This window comes from Cherax quadricarinatus, chromosome 68 (genome assembly GCF_038502225.1).
Source record: "Cherax quadricarinatus isolate ZL_2023a chromosome 68, ASM3850222v1, whole genome shotgun sequence".
Classification (NCBI taxonomy): Eukaryota; Metazoa; Arthropoda; class Malacostraca; order Decapoda; family Parastacidae; genus Cherax; species Cherax quadricarinatus.
Genome location: NC_091359.1, coordinates 16,531,886 through 16,547,358, shown reverse-complemented (window position 1 = coordinate 16,547,358; position 15,473 = coordinate 16,531,886). Strand labels below are relative to the sequence as shown.

General features: G+C 38.3%; 1 protein-coding gene across 3 annotated transcripts in view; it reads left to right on the top strand.

The window, feature by feature from the left end:
- Positions 1–15,473, top strand: part of LOC128697681 (uncharacterized) — a 108,365-nt gene that overhangs the window by 17,007 nt on the left and 75,885 nt on the right. For all 3 annotated transcript variants that reach the window (XM_070099726.1, XM_070099725.1, XM_070099727.1), the window contains exons 3-5: positions 9,455–10,282; positions 13,386–13,640; positions 14,483–14,737. In XM_070099726.1, coding sequence (XP_069955827.1) covers positions 9,455–10,282; positions 13,386–13,640; positions 14,483–14,737 — 1,338 coding nt within the window. The remainder of the gene's footprint in view (positions 1–9,454; positions 10,283–13,385; positions 13,641–14,482; positions 14,738–15,473) is intronic.

Here is a 15,473-nt window from a genome sequence, read left to right as displayed (position 1 = left end):
ACATTATAACTGTGATGACAGAACCATCTGCTGTCTCACAGGTAAGTGTACATTATAACTGTGATGACAGAACATCTGCTGTCTCACAGGTAAGTGTACATTATAACTGTGATGACAGAACATCTGCTGTCTCACAGGTAAGTGTACATTATAACTGTGATGACAAAACATCTGCTGTCTCACAGGTAAGTGTACATTATAACTGTGATGACAAAACATCTGCTGTCTCACAGGTAAGTGTACATTATAACTGTGATGACAAAACATCTGCTGTCTCACAGGTAAGTGTACATTATAACTGTGATGACAGAACATCTGCTGTCTCACAGGTAAGTGTACATTATAACTGTGATGACAGAACATCTGCTGTCTCACAGGTAAGTGTACATTATAACTGTGATGACAGAACATCTGCTGTCTCACAGGTAAGTGTACATTATAACTGTGATGACAGAACATCTGCTGTCTCACATGTAAGTGTACATTATAACTGTGATGACAGAACCATCTGCTGTCTCACAGGTAAGTGTACATTATAACTGTGATGACAGAACATCTGCTGTCTCACATGTAAGTGTACATTATAACTGTGATGACAGAACATCTGCTGTCTCACAGGTAAGTGTACATTATAACTGTGATGACAGAACATCTGCTGTCTCACAGGTAAGTGTACATTATAACTGTGATGACAGAACATCTGCTGTCTCACAGGTAAGTGTACATTATAACTGTGATGACAGAACATCTGCTGTCTCACAGGTAAGTGTACATTATAACTGTGATGACAGAACCATCTGCTGTCTCACAGGTAAGTGTACATTATAACTGTGATGACAGAACCATCTGCTGTCTCACAGGTAAGTGTACATTATAACTGTGATGACAGAACATCTGCTGTCTCACAGGTAAGTGTACATTATAACTGTGATGACAGAACCATCTGCTGTCTCACAGGTAAGTGTACATTATAACTGTGATGACAGAACATCTGCTGTCTCACAGGTAAGTGTACATTATAACTGTGATGACAGAACCATCTGCTGTCTCACAGGTAAGTGTACATTATAACTGTGATGACAGAACATCTGCTGTCTCACAGGTAAGTGTACATTATAACTGTGATGACAGAACATCTGCTGTCTCACAGGTAAGTGTACATTATAACTGTGATGACAAAACATCTGCTGTCTCACAGGTAAGTGTACATTATAACTGTGATGACAAAACATCTGCTGTCTCACAGGTAAGTGTACATTATAACTGTGATGACAGAACATCTGCTGTCTCACAGGTAAGTGTACATTATAACTGTGATGACAGAACATCTGCTGTCTCACAGGTAAGTGTACATTATAACTGTGATGACAGAACATCTGCTGTCTCACAGGTAAGTGTACATTATAACTGTGATGACAGAACATCTGCTGTCTCACATGTAAGTGTACATTATAACTGTGATGACAGAACCATCTGCTGTCTCACAGGTAAGTGTACATTATAACTGTGATGACAGAACATCTGCTGTCTCACAGGTAAGTGTACATTATAACTGTGATGACAGAACATCTGCTGTCTCACAGGTAAGTGTACATTATAACTGTGATGACAGAACATCTGCTGTCTCACAGGTAAGTGTACATTATAACTGTGATGACAGAACATCTGCTGTCTCACAGGTAAGTACATTATAACTGTGATGACAAAACATCTGCTGTCTCACATGTAAGTGTACATTATAACTGTTATGACAGAACCATCTGCTGTCTCACAGGTAAGTGTACATTATAGCTGTGATGACAGAACATCTGCTGTCTCACAGGTAAGTGTACATTATAACTGTGATGACAGATCATCTGCTGTCTCACAGGTAAGTGTACATTATAACTGTGATGACAGAACATCTGCTGTCTCACAGGTAAGTGTACATTATAACTGTGATGACAGAACATCTGCTGTCTCACAGGTAAGTGTACATTATAACTGTGATGACAGAACCATCTGCTGTCTCACAGGTAAGTGTACATTATAACTGTGATGACAGAACATCTGCTGTCTCACAGGTAAGTGTACATTATAACTGTGATGACAGAACCATCTGCTGTCTCACAGGTAAGTGTACATTATAACTGTGATGACAGAACATCTGCTGTCTCACATGTAAGTGTACATTATAACTGTGATGACAGAACATCTGCTGTCTCACAGGTAAGTGTACATTATAACTGTGATGACAGAACATCTGCTGTCTCACATGTAAGTGTACATTATAACTGTGATGACAGAACATCTGCTGTCTCACAGGTAAGTGTACATTATAACTGTGATGACAGAACATCTGCTGTCTCACAGGTAAGTGTACATTATAACTGTGATGACAGAACCATCTGCTGTCTCACAGGTAAGTGTACATTATAACTGTGATGACAGAACATCTGCTGTCTCACATGTAAGTGTTCATTATAACTGTGATGACAGAACAATCTGCTGTCTCACAGGTAAGTGTACATTATAACTGTGATGACTGAACCATCTGCTGTCTCACAGGTAAGTGTACATTATAACTGTGATGACAGAACATCTGCTGTCTCACATGTAAGTGTACATTATAACTGTGATGACAGAACATCTGCTGTCTCACAGGTAAGTGTACATTATAACTGTGATGACAGAACATCTGCTGTCTCACAGGTAAGTGTACATTATAACTGTGATGACAGAACCATCTGCTGTCTCACAGGTAAGTGTACATTATAACTGTGATGACAGAACATCTGCTGTCTCACAGGTAAGTGTACAATATAACTGTGATGACAGAACATCTGCTGTCTCACAGGTAAGTGTACATTATAACTGTGATGACAAAACATCTGCTGTCTCACAGGTAAGTGTACATTATAACTGTGATGACAAAACATCTGCTGTCTCACAGGTAAGTGTACATTATAACTGTGATGACAAAACATCTGCTGTCTCACAGGTAAGTGTACAATATAACTGTGATGACAGAACATCTGCTGTCTCACAGGTAAGTGTACATTATAACTGTGATGACAGAACATCTGCTGTCTCACAGGTAAGTGTACATTATAACTGTGATGACAGAACATCTGCTGTCTCACATGTAAGTGTACATTATAACTGTGATGACAGAACATCTGCTGTCTCACAGGTAAGTGTACATTATAACTGTGATGACAGAACATCTGCTGTCTCACAGGTAAGTGTACATTATAACTGTGATGACAGAACCATCTGCTGTCTCACAGGTAAGTGTACATTATAACTGTTATGACAGAACATCTGCTGTCTCACAGGTAAGTGTACAATATAACTGTGATGACAGAACATCTGCTGTCTCATAGGTAAGTGTACATTATAACTGTGATGACAAAACATCTGCTGTCTCACAGGTAAGTGTACATTATAACTGTGATGACAAAACATCTGCTGTCTCACAGGTAAGTGTACATTATAACTGTGATGACAAAACATCTGATGTCTCACAGGTAAGCGTACAATATAACTGTGATGACAGAACATCTGCTGTCTCACAGGTAAGTGTGCATTATAACTGTGATGACAGAACATCTGCTGTCTCACAGGTAAGTGTACATTATAACTGTGATGAAAGAACATCTGCTGTCTCACAGGTAAGTGTACATTATAACTGTGATGACAAAACATCTGCTGTCTCACAGGTAAGTGTACATTATAACTGTGATGACAGAACATCTGCTGTCTCACAGGTAAGTGTACATTATAACTGTGATGACAGAACATCTGCTGTCTCACAGGTAAGTGTACATTATAACTGTGATGACAGAACATCTGCTGTCTCACAGGTAAGTGTACATTATAACTGTGATGACAGAACCATCTGCTGTCTCACAGGTAAGTGTACATTATAACTGTGATGACAGAACATCTGCTGTCTCACATGTAAGTGTACATTATAACTGTGATGACAGAACCATCTGCTGTCTCACAGGTAAGTGTACATTATAACTGTGATGACAGAACATCTGCTGTCTCACATGTAAGTGTACATTATAACTGTGATGACAGAACATCTGCTGTCTCACATGTAAGTGTACATTATAACTGTGATGACAGAACATCTGCTGTCTCACAGGTAAGTGTACATTATAACTGTGATGACAGAACATCTGCTGTCTCACATGTAAGTGTACATTATAACTGTGATGACAGAACATCTGCTGTCTCACAGGTAAGTGTACATTATAACTGTGACGACAGAACATCTGCTGTCTCACAGGTAAGTGTACATTATAACTGTGATGACAGAACCATCTGCTGTCTCACAGGTAAGTGTACATTATAACTGTGATGACAGAACATCTGCTGTCTCACATGTAAGTGTACATTATAACTGTGATGACAGAACCATCTGCTGTCTCACAGGTAAGTGTACATTATAACTGTGATGACTGAACCATCTGCTGTCTCACAGGTAAGTGTACATTATAACTGTGATGACAGAACATCTGCTGTCTCACATGTAAGTGTACATTATAACTGTGATGACAGAACATCTGCTGTCTCACAGGTAAGTGTACATTATAACTGTGATGACAGAACATCTGCTGTCTCACAGGTAAGTGTACATTATAACTGTGATGACAGAACCATCTGCTGTCTCACAGGTAAGTGTACATTATAACTGTGATGACAGAACATCTGCTGTCTCACAGGTAAGTGTACAATATAACTGTGATGACAGAACATCTGCTGTCTCACAGGTAAGTGTACATTATAACTGTGATGACAAAACATCTGCTGTCTCACAGGTAAGTGTACATTATAACTGTGATGACAAAACATCTGCTGTCTCACAGGTAAGTGTACATTATAACTGTGATGACAAAAGATCTTCTGTCTCACAGGTAAGTGTACAATATAACTGTGATGACAGAACATCTGCTGTCTCACAGGTAAGTGTACATTATAACTGTGATGACAGAACATCTGCTGTCTCACAGGTAAGTGTACATTATAACTGTGATGACAGAACATCTGCTGTCTCACATGTAAGTGTACATTATAACTGTGATGACAGAACATCTGCTGTCTCACAGGTAAGTGTACATTATAACTGTGATGACAGAACATCTGCTGTCTCACAGGTAAGTGTACATTATAACTGTGATGACAGAACCATCTGCTGTCTCACAGGTAAGTGTACATTATAACTGTGATGACAGAACATCTGCTGTCTCACAGGTAAGTGTACAATATAACTGTGATGACAGAACATCTGCTGTCTCATAGGTAAGTGTACATTATAACTGTGATGACAAAACATCTGCTGTCTCACAGGTAAGTGTACATTATAACTGTGATGACAAAACATCTGCTGTCTCACAGGTAAGTGTACATTATAACTGTGATGACAAAACATCTGATGTCTCACAGGTAAGCGTACAATATAACTGTGATGACAGAACATCTGCTGTCTCACAGGTAAGTGTACATTATAACTGTGATGACAGAACATCTGCTGTCTCACAGGTAAGTGTACATTATAACTGTGATGACAGAACATCTGCTGTCTCACAGGTAAGTGTACATTATAACTGTGATGACAAAACATCTGCTGTCTCACAGGTAAGTGTACAATATAACTGTGATGACAGAACATCTGCTGTCTCACAGGTAAGTGTACATTATAACTGTGATGACAGAACATCTGCTGTCTCACAGGTAAGTGTACATTATAACTGTGATGACAGAACATCTGCTGTCTCACAGGTAAGTGTACATTATAACTGTGATGACAAAACATCTGCTGTCTCACAGGTAAGTGTACATTATAACTGTGATGACAGAACATCTGCTGTCTCACAGGTAAGTGTACATTATAACTGTGATGACAAAACATCTGCTGTCTCACAGGTAAGTGTACATTATAACTGTGATGACAGAACATCTGCTGTCTCACAGGTTAGTGTACATTATAACTGTGATGACAAAACATCTGCTGTCTCACAGGTAAGTGTACATTATAACTGTGATGAGAGAACCATCTGCTGTCTCACATGTAAGTGTACATTATAACTGTGATGACAGAACATCTGCTGTCTCACATGTAAGTGTACATTATAACTGTGATGACAGAACATCTGCTGTCTCACAGGTAAGTGTGCATTATAACTGTGATGACAGAACATCTGCTGTCTCACAGGTAAGTGTACATTATAACTGTGATGACAGAACATCTGCTGTCTCACAGGTAAGTGTACATTATAACTGTGATGACAGAACATCTGCTGTCTCACAGGTAAGTGTACATGATAACTGTGATGACAAAACATCTGCTGTCTCACAGGTAAGTGTACATTATAACTGTGATGACAGAGCATCTGCTGTCTCACAGGTAAGTGTACATTATAACTGTGATGACAGAACATCTGCTGTCTCACAGGTAAGTGTACATTATAACTGTGATGACAAAACATCTGCTGTCTCACAGGTAAGTGTACATTATAACTGTGATGACAGAACATCTGCTGTCTCACAGGTAAGTGTACATTATAACTGTGATGACAAAACATCTGCTGTCTCACATGTAAGTGTACATTATAACTGTGATGGCAGAACCATCTGCTGTCTCACAGGTAAGTGTACATTATAACTGTGATGACAGAACATCTGCTGTCTCACAGGTAAGTGTACATTATAACTGTGATGACAAAACATCTGCTGTCTCACAGGTAAGTGTACATTATAACTGTGATGACAGAACATCTGCTGTCTCACAGGTAAGTGTACATTATAACTGTGATGACAAAACATCTGCTGTCTCACATGTAAGTGTACATTATAACTGTGATGACAGAACATCTGCTGTCTCACAGGTAAGTGTACATTATAACTGTGATGACAAAACATCTGCTGTCTCACAGGTAAGTGTACATTATAACTGTGATGACAGAACCATCTGCTGTCTCACAGGTAAGTGTACATTATAACTGTGATGACAAAACATCTGCTGTCTCACATGTAAGTGTACAATAAGTGGTAAATCATGATAGCTCCTTCAGACAAGTTACTTTTAGAAAAGGTATTATGTCGTGGTTTACAGGCATGCAGTTTACAAGTAATAAAATAGCGGGAGGCAAAATGGTTTATTAGGCTTTATTAAAGTCTATCGACTAGACTAGTCATTATGACTACAGGTATTCTAAAACCCACCAGTGAAGAATATCACAATACAGTGTATAAAACAGTGTATATACACTGATAGTTACCCACCTGTTGTCACTGTTGTCGGCAGTCACCTATTTGGAACTCTCGATCATTTTCCTAAATAAGCCGCACCAATATTTACACTATAATTTGTCAAAAAAAAAAATCTAAACATTACGAAACTTCAAATTAGGCGACCTTAGATATATTACGCTGGGTAACAATATTGAATATTATATTACATAAACTTCAGCTCATTTTGGTTGAAAATTATTAATAACATGTTAGTTCACTTAAATATAGTTATTGTGGAAAATTAAATTTACCTGGATGTAACTCATAAGATACATACCAGTAAATGGTAACAAAGATAGTTATTATTTATCAAAGTTACAGAGACAAGTAGGAATTTTTAGGACACCTAGGCCGCAAAAAATGTCCCCTTCGATGCCTACCATAATCTATCTCTCCACAAGTTGCTCTAGACCTATATTATTTGCCAATGAAATGTACATCACCAGGAATTCTGGTAAAATTTAATATAAATTTGTGGACTGTATATTAAAATTAATAAATGATTACATATACACATTTATATAACAGAAGGAGAATTTATAATCATAACACTCACCAATTAGTCTGGAGATTACTGTATATTATGTACAGAACCCCCCTCTAACTAAATTTATGATGATAATACTGGCCAGATTATTATTATTATAATCAAAAAGAAGCGCTAAGCCACAAGGACTATACAGCTATACTGGCCAGAATTACAAACAAATTTAGATAGCTTATCTGAGGTTCCTGGAGCTGTCTTGTACATCTGTTTAATGCTCAAGTTTTGCAGGACTGCACATCCAACAATTTCGGCTCCTATTTGAGAGGTTTTAAGCCCAATATAACCCCTAGAGCGACGAAAATTATACACCTTACATTAACGTGCTTGTAACACACTCAAAAAACAATGGCGACTCCCCCGCTGGTCAGCGCAGGCGCAGAGCCTCCCTGTCGACTCCATTCTCTAAAATACACTTTTAATCAGGTTTATTTACACAGCATAATTTTGGGAAATTATTTTCCACAGTTATCATATATAAAATACACTTTTTTTTTTAAACTACGGACACTGCTTGTTGAACTTCTCTGACAAAACAGAACGACATATACAAGAAGTTAATCTCTTAATGTATATGCAATGAGTTTAGTTTAATATATTTAATATGTTTATTATGCACCTCATACCCATCCTGTGGGCGGTAGTCAAAAGATTACAGAGGTACATAATTGGTCCAAGAGCTGGACCCCAAAGTTATGATAGCTGAGCAAGTTACAGAGGTAAACATGGAATGAGAAATCATTTTATTCTTAATTTTAGTATAATAACCCTGACTGACAAAGTACCGTCCATATAATATATAATATAGGCCCTAAACCTAACAAAATAACTTCACGTATGCTGTGAGGGACAGCTCTGGCATCGACTTTTTTAATCATAAAAATCCTTATAATAATACGAAACAGTACATATAATACGACCCAGTGATGACATTCTCCACTCACATAAAAACATTAACCGGCAGATTTTTGCCTAAATATTCGGTACAGACGATGTTGACGTCACAGAAGTTTGAGTAGGAGGAAGATGCCTTCAAAACTGTTTTAATTACAGAGCTGAGGATACACATAGAATTATAGATTGTTGTTCTACCTTCACCGCGTTACTTTTATATCCTAGCGACAATAATCTTATATTTGGCTGCAATGATTTTGCAACAATTATTCCTCTTGAAATTAATTTCATTTTTGGTAAATCGACCTGTCCAACACCCTGTATAGGTAAAATACACGTATGCACTGATTACGCAAACGTTTCGCCCCACAAGTGGCTAAACACTTTTTCCTTAATAAATGTCTTGATCGGTGCAGCTTGGCGATATTGTACCACTGACACCCAGTACACTTTATGTTGTAACCTGTGTAATACCTGTAGCCCGTACATTTGTAGCCTGTGTAATACTTGTAGCCTGTGAAACACTTACATCCTGTATATTTGTAGCCTTTGTAAAACGTGTAACCTGTGTAATACTTGTAGCTTGTGTAATGTTACAATCGTTAATCACTATTGTATTTAACGTGTTAACAATGTCCTTCACTAACTGTGGATGTGTTGCGTGTTTGGCTAATTTATATGTCCTACAATATTAATATTGCAGTTGTCATTTTAGTGTTTTTTTCTTGTCAGGCAAAACACCGCTGAACATCAAGACAAAAAAGGTCTTAAAATCGGGAAGAAGAAGAAAGGTAAAGACTGAGAAAGGAGATGAAGAAAGGAAGCTCAAAGCGAGACGTGGGAAGAAACAAAATAAAGAGAGAAAGGCTGTCAGAAAACAAGGAAACACAATCAAGGAAACACTCGGGAAGAGACGAAGAAAAAATAAAGCTTCCGAGAAAGACCAGATGAAGAAAATTCCGAAGGAAAAACTAAAATTCAAGAAAATTTCCAAAAAAGGACAAAGTGAACGAAAGAGAAATTCCCAAAAACTGAGAAAATACAAGAAAATGTCAAACAATAAAAAAGACAAACGCAAGAAAACCATGAACAAGCGAAAACTCAAAAATAAATCCAAAAAAGAAAAGGGCGAAAGAAAAAAAACTAAAAAACAGAGGAAATATAAGAAAATATCAAATAAAAAGCAAGACAAACGCAAGAAAGCTATGAACAAGAAAAAATTCAAGAAAATAATACAAAGAAAACAAGATATTCAGAAGAAACATCGAGGAAAATCTAGGAAAACACATAGAATGAATAAAAATAAATCCATGAAAATTATCAAGAAGAAACAAAGAAAACTGCAAAGAAACAGCTTACAAAAAGAAGGAAAAAACAAGAAACCTGAAAAGAAAGAACTGGATAAATCTGTGAAAAGTCTCGTAAAGAAAAAATATAAGAAAGGGAAAAGTAAATCGAGGGAAAATATCAAGACTATTGCAAGACAAAGTCAAACTGGAATGAAGAAAGGAATAACCAAAGTGAAGAATTATATAATAAACTCGGGAGAGCATCATCAAGGTAAGAGCACACTGACCCATCAGACTGTGATGACTGTTGTCATCAAGGTAAGAGTACACTGAACCATCAGACTGTGATGACTGTTGTAGCTGCTGGTATTTGTCTCGTGTATGAAACAGGTAATAACTCTTTTACTTGTCAACTGCAAATGACAGAACAGTATCCTTATAGTCTTGTAATGAACGGTATCCTTATAGTCTTATACAGAACAGTATCCTTATAGTCTTATACAGAACAGTATCCTTATAGTCTTGTAATGAGCGGTAGTCTTGTAATGAGCGGTAGTCTTGTAATGAACGGTAGTCTTGTAATGAACGGTAGTCTTGTAATGAGCGGTAGTCTTGTAATGAACGGTAGTCTTGTAATGAACGGTAGTCTTGTAATGAACGGTAGTCTTGTAATGAACGGTAGTCTTGTAATGAACGGTAAGTCTTGTAATGAACGGTAGTCTTGTAATGAACGGTAGTCTTGTAATGAACGGTAAGTCTTGTCATGAACGGTAGTCTTGTAATGAGCGGTAGTCTTGTAATGAACGGTAGTCTTGTAATGAACGGTAGTCTTGTAATGAACGGTAGTCTTGTAATGAACGGTAGTCTTGTAATGAACGGTAGTCTTGTAATGAGCGGTAGTCTTGTAATGAACGGTAGTCTTGCAATGAACGGTAGTCTTGTAATGAGCGGTAGTCTTGTAATGAACGGTAGTCTTGTAATGAACGGTAGTCTTGTAATGAACGGTAGTCTTGTAATGAGCGGTAGTCTTGTAATGAACGGTAGTCTTGTAATGAGCGGTAGTCTTGTAATGAGCGGTAGTCTTGTAATGAGCGGTAGTCTTGTAATGAACGGTAGTCTTGTAATGAGCGGTAGTCTTGTAATGAGCGGTAGTCTTGTAATGAACGGTAGTCTTGTAATGAGCGGTAGTCTTGTAATGAACGGTAGTCTTGTAATGAGCGGTAGTCTTGTAATGAACGGTAGTCTTGTAATGAACGGTAGTCTTGTAATGAGCGGTAGTCTTGTAATGAACGGTAGTCTTGTAATGAGCGGTAGTCTTGTAATGAACTGTAGTCTTGTAATGAACGGTAGTCTTCTAATGAGCGGTAGTCTTGTAATGAACGGTAGTCTTGTAATGAGCGGTAGTCTTGTAATGAGCGGTAGTCTTGTAATGAGCGGTAGTCTTGTAATGAACGGTAGTCTTGTAATGAACGGTAGTCTTGTAATGAACGGTAGTCTTGTAATGAGCTGTAGTCTTGTAATGAACGGTAGTCTTGTAATGAACGGTAGTCTTGTAATGAACGGTAGTCTTGTAATGAACGGTAGTCTTGTAATGAACGGTAGTCTTGTAATGAGCGGTAGTCTTGTAATGAACGGTAGTCTTGTAATGAACGGTAGTCTTGTAATGAGCGGTAGTCTTGTAATGAACGGTAGTCTTGTAATGAACGGTAGTCTTGTAATGAGCGGTAGTCTTGTAATGAACGGTAGTCTTGTAATGAGCGGTAGTCTTGTAATGAGCGGTAGTCTTGTAATGAGCGGTAGTCTTGTAATGAACGGTAGTCTTGTAATGAGTGGTAGTCTTGTAATGAGCGGTAGTCTTGTAATGAACGGTAGTCTTGTAATGAGCGGTAGTCTTGTAATGAGCTGTAGTCTTGTAATGAACGGTAGTCTTGTAATGAGCGGTAGTCTTGTAATGAGCGGTAGTCTTGTAATGAACGGTAGTCTTGTAATGAACGGTAGTCTTGTAATGAACGGTAGTCTTGTAATGAGCGGTAGTCTTGTAATGAACGGTAGTCTTGTAATGAACGGTAGTCTTGTAATGAACGGTAGTCTTGTAATGAACGGTAGTCTTGTAATGAGCGGTAGTCTTGTAATGAGCGGTAGTCTTGTAATGAGCGGTAGTCTTGTAATGAACGGTAGTCTTGTAATGAGTGGTAGTCTTGTAATGAGCGGTAGTCTTGTAATGAACGGTAGTCTTGTAATGAGCGGTAGTCTTGTAATGAGCTGTAGTCTTGTAATGAACGGTAGTCTTGTAATGAGCGGTAGTCTTGTAATGAGCGGTAGTCTTGTAATGAACGGTAGTCTTGTAATGAACGGTAGTCTTGTAATGAACGGTAGTCTTGTAATGAGCGGTAGTCTTGTAATGAACGGTAGTCTTGTAATGAACGGTAGTCTTGTAATGAACGGTAGTCTTGTAATGAACGGTAGTCTTGTAATGAGCGGTAGTCTTGTAATGAACGGCAGTCTTGTAATGAGCGGTAGTCTTGTAATGAGCGGTAGTCTTGTAATGAACGGTAGTCTTGTAATGAACGGTAGTCTTGTAATGAGCGGTAGTCTTGTAATGAGCGGTAGTCTTGTAATGAACGGTAGTCTTGTAATGAACGGTAGTCTTGTAATGAACGGTAGTCTTGTAATGAACAGTAGTCTTGTAATGAGCGGTAGTCTTGTAATGAGCGGTAGTCTTGTAATGAGCGGTAGTCTTGTAATGAGCGGTAGTCTTGTAATGAACGGTAGTCTTGTAATGAGCGGTAGTCTTGTAATGAGCGGTAGTCTTGTAATGAACGGTAGTCTTGTAATGAGCGGTAGTCTTGTAATGAGCGGTAGTCTTGTAATGAACGGTAGTCTTGTAATGAACGGTAGTCTTGTAATGAGCGGTAGTCTTGTAATAAGCGGTAGTCTTGTAATGAACGGTAGTCTTGTAATGAACAGTAGTCTTGTAATGAGCGTGCTGTGGTTTGTAAGTCGGTTTGCGTGCGGCCGACAATAACAGTTTGGTTGATCAGGCCCTGATCCACCGCGAAGCCTGGTCATGGAGCGGTCCGCGGGGGCGTTGACCCCCGGAACACCCTCCAGGTATACAACTTGAATGTGCTGCTGTATCTGATAGACTATCAGTGGCTAATAATCGAGATGAACAGGCTATAATGGTAGGTCAGTTAGCTAAAACTTCCAAGTATGTGCAGGCTTATGTGAATGAATTTAACATCATATCTATGAAATATTTAAACATTATTATACAATGTAATGCAGAATATATCTAGCTTAAGTTCACAACCTTACATATGTCTGCGTAACTATCTATTTTTAGCTTGTAATGCTATCATCATTATTTATAGTGAAATGCAAACCCAAGAAACATTGCAAGAATGCGAGAGGTGTTTGTAAACATAAATGTAACAAGAGGGAGAATGAGATCAAGAAAGGGTGTAAGGGCAAGAAATGTAAGTGTTGCGTGAAGAAGGTCAAAGGTTGCAAGACAGAGGAGGAGTGTAAGCATCATGGTGGAGTGTGCACCATGGAAGACCACTGCTATCATGGTCACTTCATCACCAAGGGCTGCAAGTCTGGCTGTGTCTGCTGCACTGAACCAAGTAAGCCTTTTATTGTTAACACGTTGACTTACTTATGAAGCTTATGTCATATCATCTCATGTTGATATTCTTGTACTTTTACAATTGTCTGTCAAGTTTGAGAGTATGTAGGCTTACTTCCTTATATTGACTCGTCCATCGTTTCTATAATTCCCTACTCTCATTACTTTCCCTCAAAATGCATAGCATTTGCTCATGATCTTCACATCCAAGAGATCCCTTATATTCATTCTGCTTCATTTCAACATCCAATTTCCATGATTTTATCTAAGCTACCTCAACTTCATGATACCTGGCACCACCTACTGTATACTTAAACATAAAACTTTGGAGTAAATGTTTGGATTGTTACAACCTTGAGTATCGAGTTCAAGGACCTTAATTATGTCCGTTATAGGAAACGGCTGATCACGTACGTCTACTGTACAAAATATGTACAGGATTTCTGTGATTAAATACTTTTTTTTGCCTGAAATAATTTGGTCCTACATATTAATAAAATATAAAACTTCAACATTAGAAAGCTTATTTTTAGTAGGTTAGGTTAGGTAAGGTTCGTCAGTAAACAGGACAAGGTCTCCTGACGCGGATCTTAGTCTGATGATGACCCGCCATTGTAGCTTTTGGTCATCTGACCGAGGCCTTCCGCTGGCTTACCCGTCCACCCCTTTAAAAATTATGGTCATAGTTATAACCATTCAGTTTATTATTCCAAGTACGTGCAACCTTATATATATATGAATTTGACTGCATATCTATGAAATGTTTAAACAGTATTGTACAACCTTAAATAAGTCTGTGTAACTATTTTTAGCTTATAATGTTATCATCATTATTTATAGTGAAATGCAAACCCAAGAAACATTGCAAGAATGCGAGAGGTGTTTGTAAACATAAATGTAACAAGAGGGAGAATGAGATCAAGAAAGGGTGTAAGGGCAAGAAATGTAAGTGTTGCGTGAAGAAGGTCAAAGGTTGCAAGACAGAGGAGGAGTGTAAGCATCATGGTGGAGTGTGCACCATGGAAGACCACTGCTATCATGGTCACTTCGTCACCAAGGGCTGCAAGTCTGGCTGTGTCTGCTGCACTGAACCAAGTAAGCCTTTTATTGTTAACACGTTGACTTACTTATGAAGCTTATGTCATATCATCTCATGTTGACGCTCGTATACCTTCACAATTGTCTGTCAAGTCTGAGAGTATGTAGGCCTACTTTCTTATATTGACTCGTCCATCGTTTCTATAATTCCCTGCTGTATAGTCCTTGTGGCTTAGCGCTTCTTTTTGATTATAATAATAATAATAATAATAATCTATAATTCCCTACTCTCGTGGACTTTAATATCTACATTTGAATACGAGTATGGTGTTAACCTTCATTACTTTCCCTCAAAATTCACAGCATTCGCTCATGATCTTCACATTTAAGAAACTCTTATATTTACACTGCCTCCTTCTAGCATCCGGTATCCCTTGTGACACTTAGCTGTGTCCCTCCAATGCCAAACATGTCTATGTTTAGCATGTCAATATTCCTGAAATTCCTGAATATCTTATTATGAATTATGTTTCTTCTAACTCCAGTCTATAAACCTGAGGTTTAGACTCTGGTAGCCTAGTGGCTAAAGCTCTCGCTTCACATAGCGAGGGTCTGGGTTCGATTCCCAGCCAGGGTAAAAACATTGGGTGTGTTTCTTTACACCTGTTATCTATGTTCACCCATCGGTAAAATGTGTACCTGGGTGTTAGTCGACTGGTGTGGGTCGCATCCTGGGGACTGGTAAAGCATACCGTGAATGTAGAACCCCAGACCTGCTCAGAACGTTCCAAGC